Consider the following 24,196-nt stretch of genomic DNA (forward strand, 5'->3'; position numbering starts at 1 on the left):
GACAGGGAAATCAGGGGAAGTGGCACCTGAGGGAGGAAATATCATGAGCTCAGTTTTGGATAGGTTGAGTTTGAGAAAGTGATGTGACATCCAGACTGATATGTCTGCTAGTAAGTTGGTAATGCGTGAGGAGACAGATGGAGAGAGCTGGGGGGTGGAGAGATAGATTTGGGTGTCATCAGCATAGAGATGATATTTAAAGCCGTGGGAGGCAATCAACTGACCCAAGGAGGTGGTGTAGATTGAGAAAAGGAGAGGTCCAAGAACAGAACCTTGGGGGACCCCAACGGAAAAAGGAAGAGGAGAGGAGGAAGTAGAGTTGTAAGTGACACTGAAGGAGCGGTGGGATAGGTAGGATGAGAACCATCGAAGAGTACAGTCACGGAGACCAAAGGAGTGGAGTTTTTTGAGGAGGAGGGGGTGGTCCACTGTGTCAAAGGCAGCAGAGAGATCCAGGAGAAGTAGTACAAAATAGTGTCCATTGGCTTTAGCCATTAGTAGATCATTTGAGAGTTTAAGGAGAGCAGTTTCCGTGGAGTGTTGAGGGCGAAAAACGGACTGAAGGGGATCAAGAAGTTTATTCATGGTCAGATGGTCGCTTAGTCGGTTGTAGACCAGTCTTTCAAGAAGTTTGGAGGAGAAGGAGAGTAAGGAGATGGGACGTTAGTTGTTGAGATTGGTGGGATCCAGTGAGGGCTTTTTTAGTATGGGGGTGACTAGCGCATGTTTTAGAGAGTTTGGGAAGATGCCACAAGAGAGGGAGAGGTTGAAAATGTGAGTTAGAGAGCGTAGAATCGAGTCAGAGGGTGAGCGTAGCATTTGCGAGGGAACAGGATCCAGGGGGCAAGTGGTTAGATGAGTGCTAGATAAAAGTTTAGCAACCTCAGTAATAGTAGCAGGGTTGAATGAGGGAAGTAATGATTGTGTCTGTGGGCATGGAGTGTTGCATGGGGGAGGTTTTTGCGCATTGGTTCCGTAGTACAGAACGGGAGGCGACTTGTCAGGCGGCTAGGTCGCCTGACAAGTCGCCCCTGTGTGAACTGGCAGTCAGGTAAACTGAAATGAAAACTGAGGTAAACACAACTGACCTGAAAATTAAGGTAAACGGAACTGAACACAGGTAAACTGAAATGAAAACAGGTAAACTGAACTGACCTGAAAATTAAGGTAAGCGGAACTGAACACTGAGGTAAACTAAAATGAAAACTGAGGTAAACTAAAATGAACAGACCTGAAAATTTAGGTAAACTGAACTGAACACTGAGGTAAACTGAAATGAAAAAAGAGGTAAATTGAAATGAACTGACCTGAAAATTGAGGTAAACCGAACTGACCTGAAAACTGACGTAAATTGAAATGAACTGTCCTGAAAATTGAAGTAAAGTGAAATGAAAACTGAGGTAAACTGAAATGAACTGACCTAAAAATTAAGGTAAACTGAACTGAACACTGGGGCCCCTTTCACACAGGCTTTCCAATCAGGTCCGCCTGTCAGTTTTTCAGGTGGACCTTATTGGACCCTCCATTCACCCCTATGGATCGGCGCATGTCCGCTGACACCCACTGCTATCCTATCTTGTTCATGAAATCCAGATGGATGGTGACCCTATTTTCCATCCATCTGGTGGATCGGATGGGATCAGATGAAAACAGACGGGTGGTCCATTTTTATCTGATCTTCCCATAGAGGAGAGCGGGGCTCTGACAGATCTGTCTCTGCACAGTGAGTGGAGATGAACCTGTCATCCATCTGCTCAGCGGGGATCAGCAGACACGCTGATCAAATTGGAGTTCACCGGGCAGACTGCCCGTGTGAAAGCACCCAAACTGAAATGAACTGACATGAAAATTGAGGTAAACTGAACTCAAAATTGAGGTAAACTGAACTGACCTGAAAATTGAGGTAAACTGAACTGACCTGAAAATTGAGGTAAACTGAACTGAACACTCAGCAGCCCCTTTCACACGGGTGCCTCTGTGAAGCTGAATTTGCTTGCTCAGCGGGGGATCTCCCCGTTGAGCAGGAGGATGACAGGTCTGTGTCCGCTCCATTATGCAGAGTGGACACAGATACAGTCCCGCTCTCCTCTGTGGGGCAATCGGATTGCAACAAACCGTCTGTCCGTTTCCATCCAAACCGCCAGACGGATGGAGACTAGGACCACCATCTGTCTGTTTTAGGTAGACAGGGTTGGATTGGATGGTGGCGGGTGTCCGCTGACAACCGCCACTCCATAGGGGTAAATGGAGGGTCCGATCAGGTCCACCTGAAAAACTGACAGGCGGACCTGATCAGATGGCCCGTGTGGTAAACTGAAATTGAGGTAAAGTGAAGTGAACACTGAGGTAAACTGAACTAAAGACAGATGTGCAGACTGATGTTAACTGAATCGCTTTTCATCTTAGCTAAAACCATGACTGAACAGATGACCTGTGGGAAAGAGAGCACAGGCAATGCAGCTCGGACACACTTGCATTGCAGCACACCACCACATATGGTAACACACTTCTCTGGTACAGTGCACATGCCATTTTTTCTTGGCAATGAATAGGTTTCCTGAACACAATACACCTTAACAGATGACACTAGGTGTGAATAAACCCTCATTGTGGCATGGTGTGTCTCTGCCATGACAAGACACATACAGACTTGTTTCGGTGTGGTATGTGTAGAAAGTGTTTGGAGGGTTGTATGGGAGGAATACTGCGCATTGTATGATGATGTATTACATGGTGACTGCCTCTACCTATCCCGGTAGTGAAGCTGTCGGCAGGGCAGGGCTGTCCCTCCCCCGGATGTGTGTGAGGTGGTGCGGTCTTGCAGGCAGTGCTGGGATTGAGGACTGGAAGAAGGAAGAAGGCGGGGGGAGGCCGCAGGGACTGGTCGCTTCCTCTCCTGGGCTGTGTGTGGTGTGCGTGCGGTGGACGGACTGTAACTTGGTGTGAGGGAGGACATGCCGACACAGAGGGACAGCACCATGTCCCAGCCAACAGCAACAGCAGATCATTCCCACCAGGTCCGGGTCAAGGCATACTTCAAAGGGTGAGTGTGCTCGGGGCACGCTGGGAAAGCAGGGGATGGGTCGGGGCAGGAAGAGATCTGAGGGATCATCCTGTACAGGACTGGAGGGGATCATTCTGTACAGGACTGGAGGGGATCATCCTGTACAGGACTGGAGGGGATCATTCTGTACAGAACTGGAGGGGATGGTCCTGTGTGTGCTCATTGGAGGTGACACGTCCAGTAGAGTTACAGATGATCTGTGATTGGACTAATCTGGGGACACATGTGGACCACTTACTATGGGGGACTCCTTCATCAAAGTCATATTAAACCCACAAATGGAATAGATTGCACCTGTTTGTTGAGCACAAGTTCACACCTGTGTGTTGGCATGCTGCGTTGTATTTTTTTTTCCCCTGCAATATGTAAAGGGTTAATGTGCATTGCGATGACATGCGTTACTATTGTGAAAAAGTAGGGCTTGCTCTTATTTCCAGTACAAATCATCAGCAGTGTAGAGTGTGCCCATTCACATCAATCGTTTTTTACGGGTCCTTGCATTGACATGCGTTCAAAAGAACGTGCCAAGACGTGAAGTGAACAGACACTTGATGTGGTGGCTGCATTAGTTTTCTTTGTTTGGGTTTTTTCTTACCTGGCTGGTAACACACTTCCTGTCTAAGCTCACTATATAAGGCCCCTTCCACACAGGGTCGGCTCCCATGGAGTCCACCTGCTCAGTGGGGAATACTGTGCTGCTGAATTTTAAAATAAGGACACTTACCTGTCCAGGGTGCCCGCGATGTTGGCACCCGAGGCCGAACCGTCCCTTGGTCCTCGGATGCTGCCGCCACCTTTGGTAAGGGAATCACTGCGCAATCCGAATGGTACCTGCTGTCTCTGGGACCTGTGTGTCTCCCAGCAGACAGCACGGGGGGATGGGAATTGGCGTAGACCCCCTGCGGGAGTCTATGCCTGGAAGTGGGTGCAAATACCTGTCTTATACAGGTATCTGCTCCCCCCTGAAAGGTGCCAAATGTGACACTGGAGGGGGGAGGATTCCGAAAAGCGGAAGTTCCATTTTTGTGTGAACCTCTGCTTTAAGAAGTTCTGAAGCCTGCTAGCAGGTTGTTTAAAGTGGTTTTATTTTATTTAAATGAATAAAAATTGACCCCTCTCAGTGTAAATGATTTTTTTCAACTCTCCAACTGCTACTTTGGTGTCCGTTTAGACTCTGTTCACACTAGGACGACTTGTCAGGCGACCTAGTCGCCTGACAAGTAGCGTCCCGTTCTGTACAATGGAACCGTTCTAAGGGGAGCGACGCAAGTCGCTCCGACTTAGAAAAAGGTTCCTGTACTACTTTGGGGGCGACTTGGGGTGACTTCAATAGACTTCTATACAGAAGTCGTTTTGCAAGTCGCCCAGGCAGTCGTGTGCAGGTCGCCTCGGTGAGGTGACCTGCAAGTCGTGCCTCCCATAGTGTGAACCGAGCCTTATGGAATTTTTTCACTGCTTCATTCTCAGAGGAGATTGTTCTCCTCTGAGTGCCAGTTTATGAAGCTTTGTAGACCGCTTCTCCTTTGGTGGAGTGAAGTGATCTACAAACGCTTCAAACAGTGGAGAACGTCCCCTGATACTGGACTCTCGTGAGGCTTTATGAGATTACAGTACCAGAAATTCACTGAAACACGAGATGCCAGTTTATTAAGCAGTGATAAATTATTACTTCTCAGTACACGGACAGACGGCGTGGTTAATGCTAATAAAATAAATAGTCTCCCTACATAATAAATATATACACATAAATATGACAGGGGGACATGGTTACTGTCTTGGGGGGCCTAATCGAGGAAGTATAATAATCTTCCTCTTTCCCCCTCAGATCCCCCAGGATTCTGTCTTCACTTCCCAATTCTCCACCTCTGAGCTGGTGAATCGGGGGGTGTGAATTCTGAATCAGATCGCCAGTGAAGTGCTGAGATCGCAGCTTCATAAACTGGCCGTTTCTGTGTCAGTCAATGAGGATTCTCAGTGTGTGGAGATCATCGGCGGGAGAACATGTTCAAACGTGTTTCCCTCGATTATCTGTTTCATAAACCGTTTATGGACTGTGATCAGTGGCCATCCTCGGGATCACCGCTGTTCACAGTTTCATAAACAGACAGCTTAGGGTCCTTTCACACGGGACGAATCGCTCAGCTGATCCCCGCTGAGCCGGCGGATGACAGGGCAGTCCCTGCACACTGTGCAGGGACTGCCCTGTCAGATCTCTGCTCTCCCCTATGGGGGATCGGATGAACATGGACCGTCTGTCCGTGTTCATCCGATCCGCTCTGCAGACGGATAGAAAATAGGATTTTCCTCCGTCTGCAGAATCAGACCATAGCAGGGGATGGATGATATCGGGTATCAGCGGATGTTCATCCGCTGACACCTGCTATCCCATAGGGATGCATGTATGTCCGTATTTCATCCGAAAATGGATGGATGAAATACGGACATACTGTCCGCATGTGTGAAAGGAGCCTAATGCTGGCCATACACTATACAGAAAATCGGCCGAACCCATTTTCGAAAAAAGAACGTTCGACCGTGACCGCAAACGATCGTGCCATCATATAATGACCGATAAATTGTTCAGTGGACATGAATAAATAATTTTTTGTTCGTTTTTTTACATATACCTAGTGCAGACAGTTCGGACGGGAAACACATTAACCTTGCAATTTATCGTACGTTCGGCAGAAATTTTCCAAACTTCCCGTTAGTTTTTTCCCCACAAAAACGTCACAAACGATTATCGATTTGTGCCCATTAACTTGCCGAAAAACGAACGAAGTGTCTATACGAACGATTTTTCGGCCGATTTTTCGGCCGATTTTTCGTATAGTGTATGGCCAGCATTAGTCTGGACAATTTAGTCTTTTCTAGGAAGATGAAACATAACAGACTTACTGGCTCGATCACAGTGCCCAGGTAAAAAGAAAACGAACGCAGCCACAACATCTATTGGTGGATGTTAGATGCTTCAGTCTTAATATCCGATTGATGTGTCATTCAATCAAAACGATTAAATCTGTAAACAATCAAAAAGCCACAGCTTCCTTTCCAATCATATTTGACCAATTTAGATCAGATTCGATCAAACTGAGTCAATTGGAAAATTATTGATTGTTTTGCATTGATTTGGCAGTACTAAGATACTTTGTATATGGTTGTATTTTGAATGATCAGATTTTGGGATTACACGGTAGAAACAGAGATACAGTTGATAACTTCTAATCCTAATTTATGGTTGTATCTTGACCTGCCACAGTACATATACTGCTGCACATCCAGGAACGATGATGTACAGGTACCTTGTGCCTGCTCCAGTTTCATAACAGAAAGCAGAAAATATGTTTACTTTTGTTTTTGTTTTTTAAATTTTCAGTTTTTTTGTTTTTTTTTTTGTTTAAATAAATGAAAAAAATAAAACCCAGTGGTGAGCAAATACCACAAAAAGAAACTCCATTTGTGTGGGAAAAAAAGAAAAAAAAAATGATATAAATTTAATTTGCGTACAGTGTTGCATGACCGTGCAATTGTCAGTTAACCTTCCGGAGGTCAAGTGGTTAACTACCCATCAAAATCCACTTCCCTGTGTGTGTCATATCAATTGAATGGGGTTTTGATTATTCCTATCAGAAATGGGTTTTTGCTTTAAAAACGCTTTAAACTGCATTTTTTTTTTCTTTTTGCAAATGGATTTATATACATCTGTGTGTGTTTATTTGTATATACTTTAATCACATTATTGATATTCTATGCTATTTGTACTATTTTGTGCCAGATGTTATGGGCTCCCAGTTGTTGCGGCCACAGAGTTCCTGTTCTTCTTTTTGCATGGTATGTGATTTGATTTATGAGAGTAAAGCCATTCAGAGGTGAATTTGCTTTGAACAGAAATTCTGAAAAATCATACCATCAGGGCTAACCGATTTTGTTAGCCCTTAAAAATGTTGTTTGGTTGCCACGGCAATTATTTGAATTGTAACTTTCAGTTTTTTTAGATGCACAGAGAGATGTATGTTTATGCCTGGGACACTACGCCCCGGTTCACACAGGGGCGGCACGACTTGCAGGTCGCCTCACCGAGGTGACCTGCACACGACTGCCACGGCGACTTGCAAAACGACCTCTGTATAGAAGTCTATGCAAGTCGCCCCAAGTCACCCCCAAAGTAGTACAGGAACCTTTTTCTAAGTCGGAGCGACTTGCATCGCTCCTATTAGAATGGTTCCATTGTACAGAACGGGAGGCGACTTGTCAGGCGGCTAGGTCGCCTGACAAGTCGCCCCTGTGTGAACCGGCACACGCATACCATATAAAAAAATGTTTGTAATAGACAATGAAAGTTCTACTTCCCAATAAAACTTTACTAGCACGTGCACATTACACAAAGGACAATCTTTTTCGAATGGAAACCACATTTACTGTTGGAAATTCATTAGTTCAGATGATAAAGGAGAAACAATTTCCATCCAACGCCTTTGATTTTTCTCACCACTACAGTTTAAAGCAATCAGCATATTGACCCCATTCATTATTGGACATTTATTTTAAATGACATTTGAGCCGTGCATGGCTAGTTTAGGAGCCCGTTCACACTATGTGCAGTGGCTGGAATTTCTATGCTCTTGATCAATGCCAATCACCACAAGGGCATATAGAAAACAATTGTTTTGTCACACCATAATTGCTCTATTGTTTATCAAATCAATATTTTCAGTAATCAAATTCAGTTTAGTGCACACAAGCTCAATATAATACCAATTTCTTCGATAAGATATAAAAGATGAAACTGCAAATGGTAAATGGATATCTAATATGTCAAACCTCAAAATTGCGTGCGCCTGGAAAATTGTGAAAAACTATGGTACCCGAAGTTGTCTAGAGACGACTCTTTGAAAGCCTTTACAGCACACAAGTTTAGAGTTACCAGTGAATGACCCTAATGCCCCGTACACACGATCAGACGTTCCCACAACTAAATCCATGTTTTTTTTCTGACTGATGTTGGCTCAAGCTTGTCTTGCATACACACGGTCACACAAATGTTGTCAGAATCTCTGAACGTCAAGAACGCGGTGACGTACAACACGTACGATGTGCCAATAAAAATGAAGTTCAATAGCCAGCGCGGCTCTTCTGCTTGATTCCGAGCCTGTGTGGAATTTTGTGCGTTGGAATTGTGTACACACGATCAGAATTTACGAGAACGGATTTTGTTGTTGGAAAATTTGAGATCCAGATCTTAAATTTTGTTTGTCGGAAATTCCGACAGAAAATGTCCAATGGAGCCTACACACGGTCAGAATTTCCAACAACACGCTCCCATTGAACATTTGTTGTCGGAAATTCCGACCGTGTGTGCGGCATTAGGCCCACAATTATTGCTCACACTTGGCATACATGCCTTTACCTTGTGGACCCTCTATCAGCTGCCCTAATCACTTTTATAAGAAAGCGAACAGCCAGAAGTAATGCCGCGTACACACGAGCGGACTTTACGGCAGACTTTGCCCGGCGGACAGGATTTCATCGGACAATTCGATCGTGTGTGGGCTCCAGCGGACTTAGATTTGAAACATGTTTTAAATCAATCCGTCGAAATCGAGTCCGGTCGAAAAGTCCGCTCGTCTGTATGCCAGTTTGGACAAAAAGCCACGTTAGGGCAGCTATTGGCTACTGGCTATGAACTTCCTTGTTTTAGTCCGGTCGTACATCATCACGTACGAATTCAACGGACTTTGGTGGATTGTGTGTAGGCAAGTCCGTTCATTCAGAAAGTCCGTCGTAAAGTACGTCGCAAAGTCTGCCATAAAGTCCGCTCGTGTGTACGCGGCATTAAGCTTTCAACAAACTACTGGTACTTAAAAACCATCAAATATTTTATATATATATATATATATATATATATATATATATATATATATATATATATATATGTGTGTGTGTGTGTGTGTGTGTGTGTGTGTGTGTGTGTGTATATATATATATATATTTTTGAAATCTGACATCCTTGTCACGTATTATCGCAAAGGTTTATCAAGCTCAAATTTTCAGTAAACAAAATCTCTTAAAATGGTAGTAAAGTGGCGAATTAAAAAAACAACAAAAAAAATCCCCTGCATAATTAATGTAATATGTTAATTAGCTACACTTTAAAAGCCCCTACTACTCTAGAGTGTTTGCTCTCACTCTTGCATGCCCAGCAGTGCAAGTAATGTTTTCATATGTAGGCGCTCTTGAGGGGTGTGTTTACATTTGTATGTGGGGGCACAGTGGGCTCACATTTATTAGGAGGGGTTTAAGCCCTTGGATGTAACTTTATTTTTTGACATAGGTTCTCTTTGATGAGACATTGTGGAAATGGGGGGGCCCTTTACACTTCAGGGGGTCAGAAAAAAAAAAAAACAGTCATTTCACCTGAAACTGACAGTTGACTTGTGAAAGATGCACACACCTCTGGCTGCTGTAGCCAGGAGTGTGTGTAACCCCCCCCCCCCCCCCACTGATACAAGCCTTACATTAGTGCAGGGCTCGACAAATCCCAGGTCGCCATGGTGACTAGAAATTGCATCCAGACCCCTAGGCTTTTGCTGGCCATCCTCATCCGCCTCCCACTTGCCGACTGCGCTATAGCCGAAAGTCGTCTACAGCATGGTCCTCCCACTTCTGAAAGGGTCTCAATTGATGTCCCCCAGAACCCTGTGCTCCCAAGCTGCACATTGAGCGCACTCTGTGATCACTGTGTCTTCCAGAAACAGCTGATCATAGATCGAGGCAAAGGGCCAATCACAGTGGTCATTTAGCATGTGATCAGCTGTGTCCAATCAAAGCTGATCATATGTAAACAAATGCTGGTTATCTGCATTTTTTTCCCTCAGCGCTGTCACAGCGTGAGGAAAGGACAACCGATAACTGGCTATCCTGTGACAGGGCACTGATCATCAATGCAGCGCCGCCTATAAATGCCCTTTAATTGCACCTCATCTGTGCCACCTTATCAGTGCATGTCAGTAAAGGTGAAAAATAATTCTTTGCAAAAAAAATTGTGTTTCATTTGTTTAGCAAAAAACTCGGTGGTAATTAAATACCACCAAAAGAAAGCTCTATTTGTGGGGATAAAATAAAAAAAAAATTGGGTACAGTGTTGCATGACCATGCAGTTGTCATTCAAAGTGTGATAGTGCTGAAAATTGGCCTGGGCGGGAAGGGGGTAAAAGTGGTTAAAAAAACTGGCTCCTTAATTCAAAGCAAACTTGTCAAGCCCTGCATTAGTGGCAGTAACAGGGTTACGGTTTACGTAAAGTCCAAAATTTTTTTTTCATTTTAGATAGCGTAAGGAATATTTAGGTAAAATCCTCGTCGGTTTTTTTTTTTCAATTTGGAGAGATTTCCCACCACGTTTTCTCCCGGAGGCGATGCAGAAAGTAAGAGTAGATCACTCCAAAGAATGAAGACCTGCCCCCATAGGCCGCATTCACACCTGCGCGTTCCTGTAGTCAGAGCAAAAATGCACATCACACTTGCAGTGCCACTGCTTGTTAATGGCACCCCAAATGTGGCCAGCAAAAATGCTTTTCGTTAAAGTGTGGTTGAAAAAACACACCAAGCTCTGCACCAGTTTTTTGGCATGTGTGCTGTGCATAGGGCAACCCATTCAAGTGAATGGGCCCCCCTATGCTGTCACCTGAAAAAAAAATGGTGTGAAGCGCAGATGTGAATGGGGCCTTAGGCAGTTGTTACAAGAACTACTTTACCTGCTGGGAGATTTCCCCTCATCTTTTGTTCCTGTGACATCTCAAAAATTGGATTTCTCATCACTTCCTTTTAGATTATAAGCTCTAACGAGCAGGGCCCTCTGATCCCTCCTGTATTGAATTGTATTGTAATTGTATTATCTTCCCCGATGTTGTAAAATGCTGTGCAAACTGTTGGCGCTATATAAATCCTGTATTATAATAATAATAATAACTTCCTGTGTGGAAGACAATGGTCACTAGACCAAATAGAGAGGGTAAATTTCGCCATCAGGGGCATTGACAGCAATAAAACCTGTCTGAGGTTCTAACTTTTTTATCTCCAAATTAGAAAAAAACATTTTGGCTTTACATATACTTTGAGGGCCTATCCACACTTATCTGTTTTAGGGCTTGTTTGCACTTGTATTGCCCTCTGAAAAGTGATTCACTGCAGTTGATAGGTGGCTGGGAGGCAACATATGACCTCCTGGATGCCTGTATTAACCTTTAAAAATTTGCAGCACCATGTTGCAACCTCCATGCATTCTCTTAAATGGACCATATTTGGTGGTAATACTGCCATGGGGTATCATTTTTGCAGTGGTTGCATAAAAATGTATTTCAAGTAGAAATCTCATAGTTTGCTATGTGGTTGGTTCACATCTTTGTGCTGCAATGAATGTAGGACAGTGTGGATCTAGCCTGGGGCCTGGTATCTATAGCATCCAGTCAGATTCCTATCTTTTGCTATGAACCATTCAGCCATGTTTCACATACTTCACAAATTTTGTCCAATATTACTAGTTTTCATTCAGGAGGGTACAACATGACATTGACTGTTTCTCAGAGAACCCTGTACCCGTAAAAGAAAAAGTACATTCACCCTATACAGAGCTTTTCAGTGCTGGCTGTGGTGCGTTGAAGATGATAGTCAGCTTCTGTACCAGTTACATCACTACCCTGGACTCCGTTTGATGCTGAATGCTAGGCTTCATTTTCTACTTGTTCCTGGAGGAGAAGGAACAAAAACGCATGACTTTTTGCAAGTATATAGCATGCGTGGCTCTGTGTGCTCCTGCTGTGATGTGATTGAAATAGTGCTGTGCGTGGCAGTTACTAGCCCAACCACGGCAGAGCTGAATGCATAGATCTTAGTGGATAATTAGAGAAGGGCCTGGTGTTGGGGATGCAGAGGTTAGCTAAATGTTACCTGGCCTACTTAGCTTGTTTAGCATTTCTGATAGTACCCAGCATGAACGGAGGGCGCTCTCTTCAGATTAGTCAGTGTGCTTCTCCTATCTTTTGCGCTGTGGTTCGTTGATTTGCAATCTGCCTCAAAGCAGGCAAGGTGCATATACAGTATGTTTCTGGCTTTATTCACATTGTCAGCTAGGATAAGGCAGTGGTTGAAAAGCTGCCACTGTTTTCCCATCAAACTAGCATCCCTTTGTCAGGTTGACCTGCGTGAACTGTGTTGAAGGTTGAGACTGGCGGGTCTTGTTCTTCAGGCTCCTACCCATACTCTACATGTCAACAACTGGGAGTCTTTACATTGTTCTGTCTTTTACAAATGTTAACATGCAGTGCAGCACCTTATTAGTCATAGTCTGTATTTTAAAGCCCTACTCCAAAGAACAACCTTTATCAAATCTTTATTTTAGTCTCTGCACTGGAAGGAGTTCCTGGCATTTCCTGTTTTGGTGACATGGGGAGTGAAAGTACAGTTTTCATTGTAGGCCCGTGTCCAGGTGACCCCAGCTTTCTAACTTCTCATCCCCTGGTGTTTCTAGGATGGAAATTGAGGGGGAATCTTTGCAGGCATGTTACAGACAGCAGTAAAACTTCAGAAATTGTAAACTCTTCTTACTTTATCCTACACTAAAAAAAAAGGTCTTGGTTGGAGTTGGGCTTTAAGTACCCATTCACTTCTGGTGCGTTTGGACTGCCCTGGGCAGCCTTGCATTATTGTATGTAGCACTTTCCTCAGCACAACATGATGTGATGCAGTCCATTGCATCACACTGTACTGAAGAAAACAGAATTTAACCACTTCGATACCAGGCACTTTTGTCCCTTCCTGCCCAAGCCAATTTTTAGCTTTCAGTGCTGTAGCACTTTGAATGGCAATTGCACGGTCATGCTACACTGTACCCAAACAAATGTTTTATCATCTTGTTCCCACAAATAGAGTTTTCTTTTGGTGGTATTTGATCACTGCTGGCATTTTTATTTTTTGCGCAACAAATAAAAAAATGACTGAAAATTTTGGGAAAAAAAAAGTTTTTCTTTGTATCTGTTATAAAACTTGGTAAATATGTTTTCTCCTTCACTGACAGGCACTGATGAGGCTGCACTAATGGGCACTGTTAAGGTGGCACTAATGAGTTGACACCGATGAGGTGGCACTGATAGGTGGCACTGGTATGCAGCACTGATAGGTGGCACTGGTATGCGGCACTGATGGGCATTGATAGGTGGCACTGATGGGCATTGATAGGTTGCATTATAAAGACCGCTGCGCAAATACAGTGTGACATAAAATATTGCAACAACCACCATTTTATTCTCTAGGGCACAGGTGGCAAACACAAGGCCCGCGGGCCTTGTCATGTGGCCCTCTGCCAGGTATCCCAGGCAACCAGAAAACATCCCCCCCCCCTTGCGAGCGGCGCGGCCGGTCAGTCTCCATGAGAACAAGTAAACATCTCCCCTTCCGTGCTGTCTCCGCCTCCACCCCCACCTCCCTGAGCTTTGTCTCAGCCAAAGATGCCGCTCTTTCTCCGCCTCTACCCTGTCTCCGCCTCCACCCCCACCTCCCTCAGCTTTGTCTCAGCCAACGATGCCGCTCTCTCTCTGCCTCCGCCTCCCTCAGCTTTTCCTCTGCCAACGATGCCGCCCTGTCTCCACTTCCGCCACTGCCCTGTACCCGCCTCCACCGCGCCTCTGCTCTCTCGCCTCCCCAGTCCCTCCAGCGACGCTGGCTTTTTGCATAGTGGCATTTTTCGTGCATACTGGCATTCTTTGCATAGTGACATTTTTCGTGCATAGTGACATTTTTCGTGCATAGTGACAGAGATTGCCGACAGCTCTGTTTTTTTTTTTTTTTTTCCCCATCCAGTGGGCTGCGTCCTGAGGGCTTTTTAAGCACTTGTGTTGATGAAGTGTGTGCTGCTTATTTTGAAGTGATGGTGAAAAAAAACATAGCAAAACTGAGTAGTGATACTAAACACAGAGATCCGCCCACAGAGGGAGGTACCATATATAGCCCAATAAACAGGAAACTACTAACTATAGCCCAATACAAAGGGAGGGAGCCGCCTATACAGGGAGGTACCAGAGCTGGGCCAGGTAGGAGAGAACAGATGTGAGGAAACTTGGGGCGCATTCCTGACCCATGCACTGTGTACGTAGCGCAATCCTGACCCCTGCACTCTGTACGTAGCGCAATCCTGACCCCTGCACTCTGTACGTAGCGCAATCCTGACCCCTGCACTCTGTACGTAGCGCAATCCTGACCCCTGCACTCTGTACGTAGCGCAATCCTGACCCCCTGCACTCTGTACGTAACGCAATCCTGACCCCTGCACGTAGCACAATCCTGACCCCTGCACTCTGTACGTAGCGCAATCCTGACCCCTGCACTCTGTACGTAGCGCAATCCTGACCCCTGCACTCTGTACGTAGCGCAATCCTGACCCCTGCACTCTGTACGTAGCGCAATCCTGACCCCTGCACTCTGTACGTAGCGCAATCCTGACCCCTGCACTCTGTATGTAGCGCAATCCTGACCCCTGCACTCTGTATGTAGCGCAATCCTGACCCCTGCACTCTGTATGTAGCGCAATCCTGACCCCTGCACTCTGTATGTAGCGCAATCCTGACCCCTGCACTCTGTATGTAGCGTAATCCTGACCCCTGCACATAGCGCAATCCTGACCTCTCCACTCTGTACGTTGCGCAATCCTGACCCCTCCACTCTGTAGCGCATTCCTGACCCCTCCACTCTGTAGCGCATTCCTGACCCCTCCACTCTGTAGCGCATTCCTGACCCCTCCACTCTGTAGCGCATTCCTGACCCCTCCACTCTGTAGCGCATTCCTGACCCCTCCACTCTGTAGCGCATTCCTGACCCCTCCACTCTGTAGCGCATTCCTGACCCCTCCACTCTGTAGCGCATTCCTGACCCCTCCACTCTGTAGAGCATTCCTGACCCCTCCACTCTTTACGTAGCACACTCCTGACCCCTCCACTCTTTACGTAGCACACTCCTGACCCCTCCACTCTTTACGTAGCACACTCCTGACCCCTCCACTCTTTACGTAGCACACTCCTGACACCTGCACTCTGAGTATATACATACTCCTACAGATACAACCAGCCCTTCGAGGGCAACCATACTGCTGATGCGGCCCCCGATGAATTTGAGTTTAAAACCCCTGCTCTAGGGTGTCTACTAAAAAAATATATATCATGTTTGGGGGTTCTAAGTATCTGTAATTTTCTAGCAACTTTTTTCACTTACACATAAAGTCTATTCCATTGACAAATTGTTACAATGTTTAATTATACTTAAGTTCAACTGATAAAGAATGTTATGATTCTTGGCAGAATGTTAAGATTCTTTTGACGGCTTTGGCTTCAGAAGAGCAGAGAGAATTCTTTGCATAACAAGAATCATGAAATAGTTTAGTCAAGATCGCAACAGGGAAAAAATCGCGATAATGATTCTTGATTAATCGTGCAGCTCTACCTCACATCTGTGGTTTGAACACCGTTTTCATATGTGGGCGCTACTCACGTATGCGTTCGCTTCTGCACGTGAGCTCGGCAGGACAGGGCGCATTTAAAAATTTTTTTTTACCTTTTTTTTTATTTTTACACTGTTCTTTTATAAAAAAAAAAACTGTGTCACATTTTTATTCATATTATAAGGAATGTGAACATAGAAAAAAGCATAACAGGACCTCTTAAATATGAGATCTGGGGTCAAAAAGACCTCAGATCTCATATTTACACTAAAATGCAATAAAAAAAATGTCATTAAAAAAAAAAAAAATGGCCCTTTAAGAGCTATGGGCGGAAGTGATGTTTTCATGTCGCTTCTGCCCTGCAATGGTATGGAGACGGGTGGTATATTCCTCTTCAAAGTTAGGATGTATATCAGCGTGCGGCGGTCCGGAAGTGGTTAACTTTCCAAAGAATTATGACAAAAAAAAATGACAACTTCAAAAAACCCACCATGCCTCTTACTAAATACCTTGGACTGTCTACTTTCAAAAAAAAAAAAAAAAAAACCATGGGTCAATTGCAGGGTATTTCTACTGTGTTGGCATTTTAGGGCCTTAAGAAGATAGTCAGTCTGTCAGTACATTAGGATTGATCAATTTTCAGATATATACCATAGTTTGTGGACTCTATACTCCTGTAACTTTCCTACAGACTAAATAATATACACTGGTTTGAGTCATTTTCTCAAAAGAAATATAAGACCCCTTTCACACTGAGGTGTTTTTCAGGCGCTATAGCGCCTGTAAAGCGCCTCAGCTGCAAACCCAGTGTGAAAGTACTCGTGGCGGGGCGCTGGCAGGGTGTCACAAAAAGTCCTACCAGCAGCTTCTTTGCAGCGGTGGAGGAGTGGTGAATACACCGCTCCTCCCATTGAAAACAATGGGGCAGAGCTGCTATACCACTGCAGTGGCGTCTTGCAGGTGGATTTATTTAACTCCTTTTTGGCCGCTAGCGGGGGTTTACAACCGCTCCGCTAGCGGACGAATAGTGCCGCTTTACCGCTGACGCCCGGGGAGGCTCAGTGTGAAAGGGGTCTAACAGAATACATTTTGGGCTAAATTTATGAAGAACAATTATTTATTTGGAAAATTTTAGAAAAGAAACAAAGAAAAAATATTTTTTTTTCCCAAATTGTTTGAAATGTTGTTTTTATTTTTCATTTATTTAGCAAAAAAAAATAAAATAAAAACAGTACAGTGTTGCATGACTGTGCAATTGTAATTCAAAGTGTGCCAGCGCTGAAAAGTGTCCTGGGCAGGAAGGGGTTAAAAGTGCTCGGTATTGAAGTGGTTAAAATAATTTTGCCATTACTGACCTGAATATAAAATGTGAGTGTAAGATAGATAGATCTAGAACTGTGCTCAGTCACTTGAAAATGATTTATCTCCAGACAGATTGATTTTTATGTAAAGTAGTTGGTTACACTCTCTACCATCCCACCAGCTTGCACAAGTTTTGGCAGACCGCTAAATACATATAAATGAACAATTTTTCCTACATAAGGATTTGTAGTCAGTCTTATTTATGACTTACGTCTGCCATGCTGCAGAGTCCGACAGTCTATAACCCTATTTTGTGGATTAGCTGTGTGCGCCTTCCTTCCTCAACTTCTTCCAGCTTGTTATTTTGTTAGTCAATTGGCATTTATTGTTTATTGTTCAGTAAATGGACAGGTGACACAGGAAGCCGTAAGTTTGAAATAGGAAATGGTAATGACACCCTTTTGTTTCTGCAGTAAATCACAAGATTTGCTGAACAGGATTATAAATGCTTTGGCAGGGAAAGCATTGTTATATACAGTATGTATTTATTTGCTAATAGTTATTTTTAGGGCCTCATTCACACCTGTATTTGGGGCCAAATCTGATGTTTTGTGGGACACTTTCAGCAGTGTTTCCTGTGACCAGCAGCTGTTTACATGTAACCATTACCTGTAGATGATTGTGCCTGGATGCAGATTTTCTGTCCAGGCCGATCATCCACATGTAATCGTTGCATGTTCAGTTACATACGAACAGCCCCGGCAACTGTTCACAGGAAATCCTGCTGAGTTTTCCGCAGGAAATCATAGTTGGCCCTAAATTTGTGTGATTGAGGCTCCAAGGAACTTTCTGAAGGTTTCCAACCCAGTTGATGGTTGATTTGGTTTCCTCTGACAATTGATCCCAACATAATCCACAACAGTCATGCCTACAGATAGTGAAACAATCTTTCAAATGTTAGATATGCTTCAAAATGTTAAAGCAGAGCTCCACCCAAAAGGGGAAGTTTTGTTTTAAGTACTCCACCCCTTCTACCCTGCCACATTTGGCATGTCATTTTTTTTTGGGGGGGGGGGGGGTACATCGTTTTGCCAGGTTCCCACTTCTGCTCGGATCGTAAGTTCTGTTCTCCCCCTCCCTCCCTGCAGTCTTCTGGGACGCACCACAGGTCCCAGAAGACTTCCGGACCATTTAGGAGGCGCAGCGCGACTCGCGCATGTGCAGTGGGCACCCGGCTGTGAAGTAGCAAACTGCCCATAGTTAAGATTCTGGCAATGGGGAGAAGAGACGGCTCGAGTGAGCACATCGCTGGATCGTGGGACAGGCGAGTATGTGTAGTTGCTGACTTTTAATAAACAAAAACAAGTGGAGTTCTTCTTTAAGTATCCCGGTATGTCTTTTTGTAAATAGCCACAATGAGACACAAGCCAGTGCATTAAAGTGTAAAGCCTGGTACCCACTATGAAGAGCTCGGGAGGAGCCGCTGTATTAACTATGCAATGTTAGTACAGCGATTTCCCTTGCTGAGCCTTTTGTGTTTTGACAGGGGATGGCCCCCCAGCAGAACACAGTGGCCAGCGCTCTCAACCATTTTCGGTCATGCCTCGACAGAAGCCAGCCGCCGTACACACAGGCCAAAAGTCTGTCCGATAATCGGCCTGTGTGTATGGCCCTTAAAGCAGAAGTAAAGTCTGCTGTATTTATTTTTTTTATTTTTTCAAGGCCCCGCAGGTGGGTTGTGCCATAATGTATTTGTATGCACAGCATATTCGTACATTATGGCAGACTTCTCTGTCATATGGTGTCCTTCCAGCACAGCCCTGGGACCGATCCGGCGGGCCCCCGGCACTTCCATCTTCACCCGGTCTAACTTCTGGGTCCTGTTCCTTTGGGCACTTGATAGGCCAGGCCACGATTATGCCACTTCCACGCATGCACACGGGAGTTGCATCACCTGGTCATGGATTGTGGGCTGATCAGTGCCATAAATGTTCTGTTGTGTCCTAAATACCCTGCCTGTCAGCCATTTGAAGAAAATACAAGTTTACTTCCTCTTTAGGGCTACATTCACAGTGGCGATTTAGGCCAGCGGGTAATGTGGCAGTTTGAATCTTCTGATTACTGCTGTGGCTGTGAACGGCTAGGTGCCTTATTCAATACAATGACAAGTTGCCGGCAGCCACAGCTATTCATGGCTCTTCCACACAGCAAGCGATTATCACCAGATATGACTGCTGGAGGCAGTTAACAGCTGCAGCAGGAAGCAGAAGATTCAGATTGCTAGGATTTGCATTGGCCTAAATCAGCGAGAGCCTTCCCTGCCATCAGAATACACCAGTCAGTGTTGCTGGCTATAGCCGGCTGCACTGATCGCTCGAGAAAAACTCAACATGCCAGTTGTACATAAGTTGATCGATTGACTTGTGTACAACCAACCTGCCCGTAAATGAATCAGAATTCACCTGGTCCCTGTTGAACCGGCCAAATTTTGAGGTGAACCTGTGTGTTTTTAAAAGAGCCCTTTCACACTGAGCCGCATCGGCGATAAAATGCTGCTATTTTTAGCGGCGCTTTACCGTCGATTTTGCGCTGCTAGCGGGGCGCTTTTAACCACTGGCAGGCAAAAAAGGGTTAAAACCAGTCGCAAAGCACTGCTACAGCAGCACTTTGCTGGCGGCGCTGCCCATTGATTTCAATGGGCAGGGGCGCTTTAGGAGTGTTGAGTTCACCACTCCTAATGTGTTCCAAAGAAGCTGCTGGCAGGACTTTTTCTGACGCCCTGCCAGCGCACCGCTCCAGTGTGAAAGCCCTCAGCCTTTCATACTGGAGTGAATGGAGCCGCTGTTTCAGGGTGCTTTGCAGGCGCTATTTTTAACGCTATAGTGCCTGCAAAGCGCCTCAGTGTAAAAGGGGTCTAATCTGGACAAAACAGGTTTACTTTAATTTGGCCCTCCTGGCAGCTTATACTTCCTTTTTATTCCACCTCTACTGTGTTCAACCACTGAGTGTGGAAGGGAAGACCTGTGTAAGCTGTCACTGGAATAATAGTTTACATAGGGTTATGGACTCCCTGTGTGACAGCAGTACCATATGGAGTATAACATGATCTCCTCCATATCCATAAGTACCAGGTAATTCCTTTGGCACCCTGCACTGGGCAAAGTGGCAGTGGTAGAGTGATGGAAGAGGGGTAGTGGGCATTGAACAAACATGGTGCGTTGTGCTGTATGGGCAAAGCACGGGTTTGCCTTCTAGAAAGTTATTTGCTGTCTATTTTCTGATCTTTGTTTCATGGACCATCTCCTTGAAATGCTTTGCTTGCAGTTTTACCATCAGTTTGTGTACCCTGTCTGTGCCAGTATATGAGAAACCTATTTTCCCTGAAGTCTTTTTTTTATTTTTTATTATTATAAGCCCGTGCTTCTGACCAAACCAATTACAGATTATTCCAGTCCACCATTTAAACTTAGTAATCACTAATACTGGGCTCAAAGTAACTAAATACAAGGGACATGCCTAAAGAAAGTCAGTGTTGTCTGGGAGCGAACGAATACTCCTCATATCAAGAGATTTTAGTTGCAGTGGATGACCCATGATTGTGACTGTATGGCAAATTTTTCTAATTGTATATCCTCTGCAGGCTGCTGCAAACTCTTTGCAAACTGGTTTCTCATAGTATTTCTGTTAATAGAACTGTATGTACACAGGTATCCACAATGTGAACCCTCTACATGTCTTTGTAAGCTGGTTTAATATGTGGACTTTCTGACCCTGTTCCCTTCAATTACTCACTCTTGATTGAACTTAGCTGTTTGTGCTCTCATTACCGCTGTGATCTGCCTTCCAGTACCTTTTCAAAGACCAAACGCAGGAATCCAAGGTAAATAAAAGCTGCCCATTGTTTTGCCATGAATGCTTATTCTGCAGTGAAACTGAGAAATCACAAGCTGTACAGAAAACTATATCATGACCTCTTTACTTTAGTTCAACTCTGTAAAGGGTACTTAAAGGACTACTCAACTCTAGTTTAAAAAAAAAAAAAATCTATTCAAGTATGTATCCTTCAAGTATGTATCCTTAAAATGCTTCTAAAGGCACAAGGTTTTTTTTTTTTTATCTTAATGCATTCTATGCATAAGATAAAAAAACCTTGTGTGTGCAGCAGTCCCTCTCTGCCCCCCTAATACTTACCTGATCCCCTATCTTGTACCAGCGATGTTGCATGAGAGCCTCGGCTGTCCGGGACTCTCCCTCCTGATTGGCTAAGACACAGCAGTGGGCGCTATTGGCTCTTGCTGCTCTCAAATCAAAGTCAGTGAGCTAATGAGGAGAGAGAGGGGGCGGGGCTGAGCCACAGCTCCCTGTCTGAATGAACACACAGAGCAGAGGCTCGGCTCGGGTGCCCCCATAGCAAGTTGCTTGCTGTGGAGCCATTCGGCAGGAGGGAGGGACCCGAGAAGAGGAGGATCTGGGCTGCATTGTGCAAAACCAATGCACAGAGCAGGTAAGTATAACATGTTTGTTATTTTACAAAAAAAAACAAAACAAGGCTGTGATGTCACTTTAACCCAGAACCAAAACTGTTGAAGCGTACCAATCCTTTGATATGGTGGCAACATTAGTTTCCTTTTTCTAGGCTTTTTTTTCCCCTCTGGTTTCACCTGATGATCTGGCCAGTAGTACACCTCCTGTATAATGAATGAGCACAGGGGGCACCTTTGAACAGTAGCGTTGCCAGTTGGAGGGGGAGGGGAATGTTAGATGTATTAGCAGATTTATGCCCCGTACACACGGTCAGACATTGATCGGACATTCCGACAACAAAATCCATGGATTTTTTCCGACGGATGTTGGCTCAAACTTGTCTTGCATACATACGGTCGCACAAAGTTGTCGGAAAATCTGATCGTTCTGAACACAGTGACGTAAAACGCGTACGTCGGGACTATAAACGGGGCAGTAGCCAATATCTTTCGTCTCTTAATTTATTCTGAGCATGCGTGGCACTTTGTGCGTCGGATTTGTATACACATGATAGGAATTTAACCGATCGGATTTTGTTGTCGGAAAATTTTATAGCCTGCTCTCAAACTTTGTGTGTCGGAAATTACAACGGAAAAAGTCCGATGGAGCCCACACACAATCGGAATTTCCGACAACACAATCCGATCGCACTTTTTCCGTCGGAAAATGCAACCGTGTGTACAGGGCATTAGATTTGTACTAACAAATTGAAGCCAAACTTCAGCTCACACTACAGTTGCAGCAAAAGTTTATTTTTTTCTTTTGGGTTAAAGTTTTTACTTAAATAAAAGCTGTTCAGGTTTTTTCAGAGAGAAAATAAAACTGAGGAGTTCGGGAGGAGCCACTGAACTGTGCAATGGTAGTACAGAAATCTCCCCGCTGAGCTATTGTGTTCTGACAGGGGGACTGCCTCCCCCTGCCATAACACACCGGTCAGTGCCCCCAGCCACTGTCCACAAGGTTTAGGAGTGTGTCTATGGGAATGTTTGAACATTCTTCTAGAAGCGCATTTGTGAGGTCAGGCACTGATGTTGGGTGAGAAGGCCTGGCTCGCAGTCCTCGCTCTAATTCATCCCAAAGGTGTTTTATTGAGTTGAGGTCAGGCTCTGTGCAGGCCAGTCAAGTTCCTCCACCCCAAACTCGCTCATTCATGTCTTTATGGACCTTGCATTGTGCACTGGTGCCCAGTCATGTTGGAACAGGAAGGGGCCATCCCCAAACTGTTCCCACAAAGTTGGGAGCATGACATTGGCCAAAATGTCTTGGTATGCTGACGCCCTAAGAGTTCCCTTCAGTGGAACTAAGGGGCCAAGCCCAATCCCTGAAAAATAACCCCACACCATAACCCCCCCCCCCCCAACCAAAAGTTTTGGATGAGTGCACAAAGCAAGGTCCATAAAGACATGGATGAGTAAGTTTGGGGTGGAGAAACTTGACTGGCCTACACAGAGTCCTGACCTCAACCCGATGGAACACCTTTGGGATGAATTTGAGCAGAGACTGTGAGCCAGGCCTTCTCATCCACATCCATGCCTGACCTCACAAATGTGCTTCTGGAAGAATGGTTAAACATTCCCATAGACACACTAATCCTTGTGGACAGCCTTCCCAGAAGTGTTGGAGCTGTTATAGCTGCAAAGGGTGGGCCAACTCAATATTGAAACCTACAGACTGGGATGCCATTAAAGTTCATGTAAAGGCAGGCGTCCCAATACTTTTGGTAATATAGTGTATATGGGATCTGGCAAAGACATTGATGCAGCAATATTGAGACTGGGTTCTCTTCTTTGCTTTACAAATCATTATCTAGCACATATCAGGAAACAAGTTACAAATTGCTGACTGGGTACCTACCCTCCTACATGAGATCTTTTCTGTGAATTCGCTGCTGTTGTGAGATGTCAGATGAAGAATGATACCCTGTTGCACATATTCTGGACTTGCCCCCTTATATGTCCAATTTGGGGAAAATTTCAATTCTAATAGCTAACTGACATTTCCTAAGAAGCCTGCCTGGAAGTGTCTTTTACATCTGACCCCACTTTTCAGACATAGATATAAGAAATCTCTCCTGATCCACCTCTTCAATGCCGCACGAGTATGGACGGAGCTGGAAATCGCAACGTCACCATGCATGCGCGAACGCCATCTGGATTCTGGGGATTGTAATCTACGTTGCCGTTTTTCCTCTTAGGAGTTTTATTTTTTTCAAACTGCTTTTAATAAACGTATATAAGAGTTTTACGCTATGCAAGCTTGGTGCTCCTTTTTCTCTTTGAGTATTTACTGGTTGCCATGCGATTTTCAGACGAGTGTAGGCTGTGCATCTGAGTATATCGGTTTTGGACTGGCAGTTACAGAGTGTGTTTGACTTCTCAAGCTTGAGAGTCGCACTATTTCTGGTAAGCTTATATGCTGTAAGTGGCTTGGTGTATGGAGCACTGGGTGTCCACTCTTGAAGTCTGAAGTGCACATATCGTGGGAAGAGGATTTTGCACTTGTGCATTCTTTGAAATAATCCCCCTACTGATGCATGGACTTTTTTTATATTTATTTTTCACGAATGCATGGACTTTTCATGATGATACTTGTTATCGCACTAGGCCGCACCTCTCTCCCAGACTTTTTGCGGCCGCCCAGCAGGGCTGTCCCTGGAGCCTGCGGCCGCCCAGCAGGGCTGTCCCTGGAGCCTGCGGCCGCCCAGCAGGGCTGTCCCTGGAGCCTGCGGCCGCCCAGCAGGGCTGTCCCTGGAGCCTGCGGCCGCCCAGCAGGGCTGTCCCTGGAGCCTGCGGCCGCCCAGCAGGGCTGTCCCTGGAGCCCGCGGC

At 45.0% G+C, this 24,196-nt stretch overlaps 1 protein-coding gene across 1 annotated transcript in view; it reads left to right on the forward strand.

The window, feature by feature from the left end:
* The first annotated feature begins 2,777 nt into the window (after nt 1–2,777).
* Nucleotides 2,778–24,196, forward strand: part of PRKCI (protein kinase C iota) — a 156,606-nt gene continuing 135,187 nt past the window's right edge. The window contains exon 1 of the mRNA XM_073626188.1: nt 2,778–3,043. Within this exon, the coding sequence (XP_073482289.1) occupies nt 2,955–3,043 (89 nt within the window). The 5' untranslated portion in view covers nt 2,778–2,954. The remainder of the gene's footprint in view (nt 3,044–24,196) is intronic.

This window comes from Aquarana catesbeiana, linkage group LG04 (genome assembly GCF_042186555.1).
Source record: "Aquarana catesbeiana isolate 2022-GZ linkage group LG04, ASM4218655v1, whole genome shotgun sequence".
Classification (NCBI taxonomy): domain Eukaryota; kingdom Metazoa; phylum Chordata; class Amphibia; order Anura; family Ranidae; genus Aquarana; species Aquarana catesbeiana.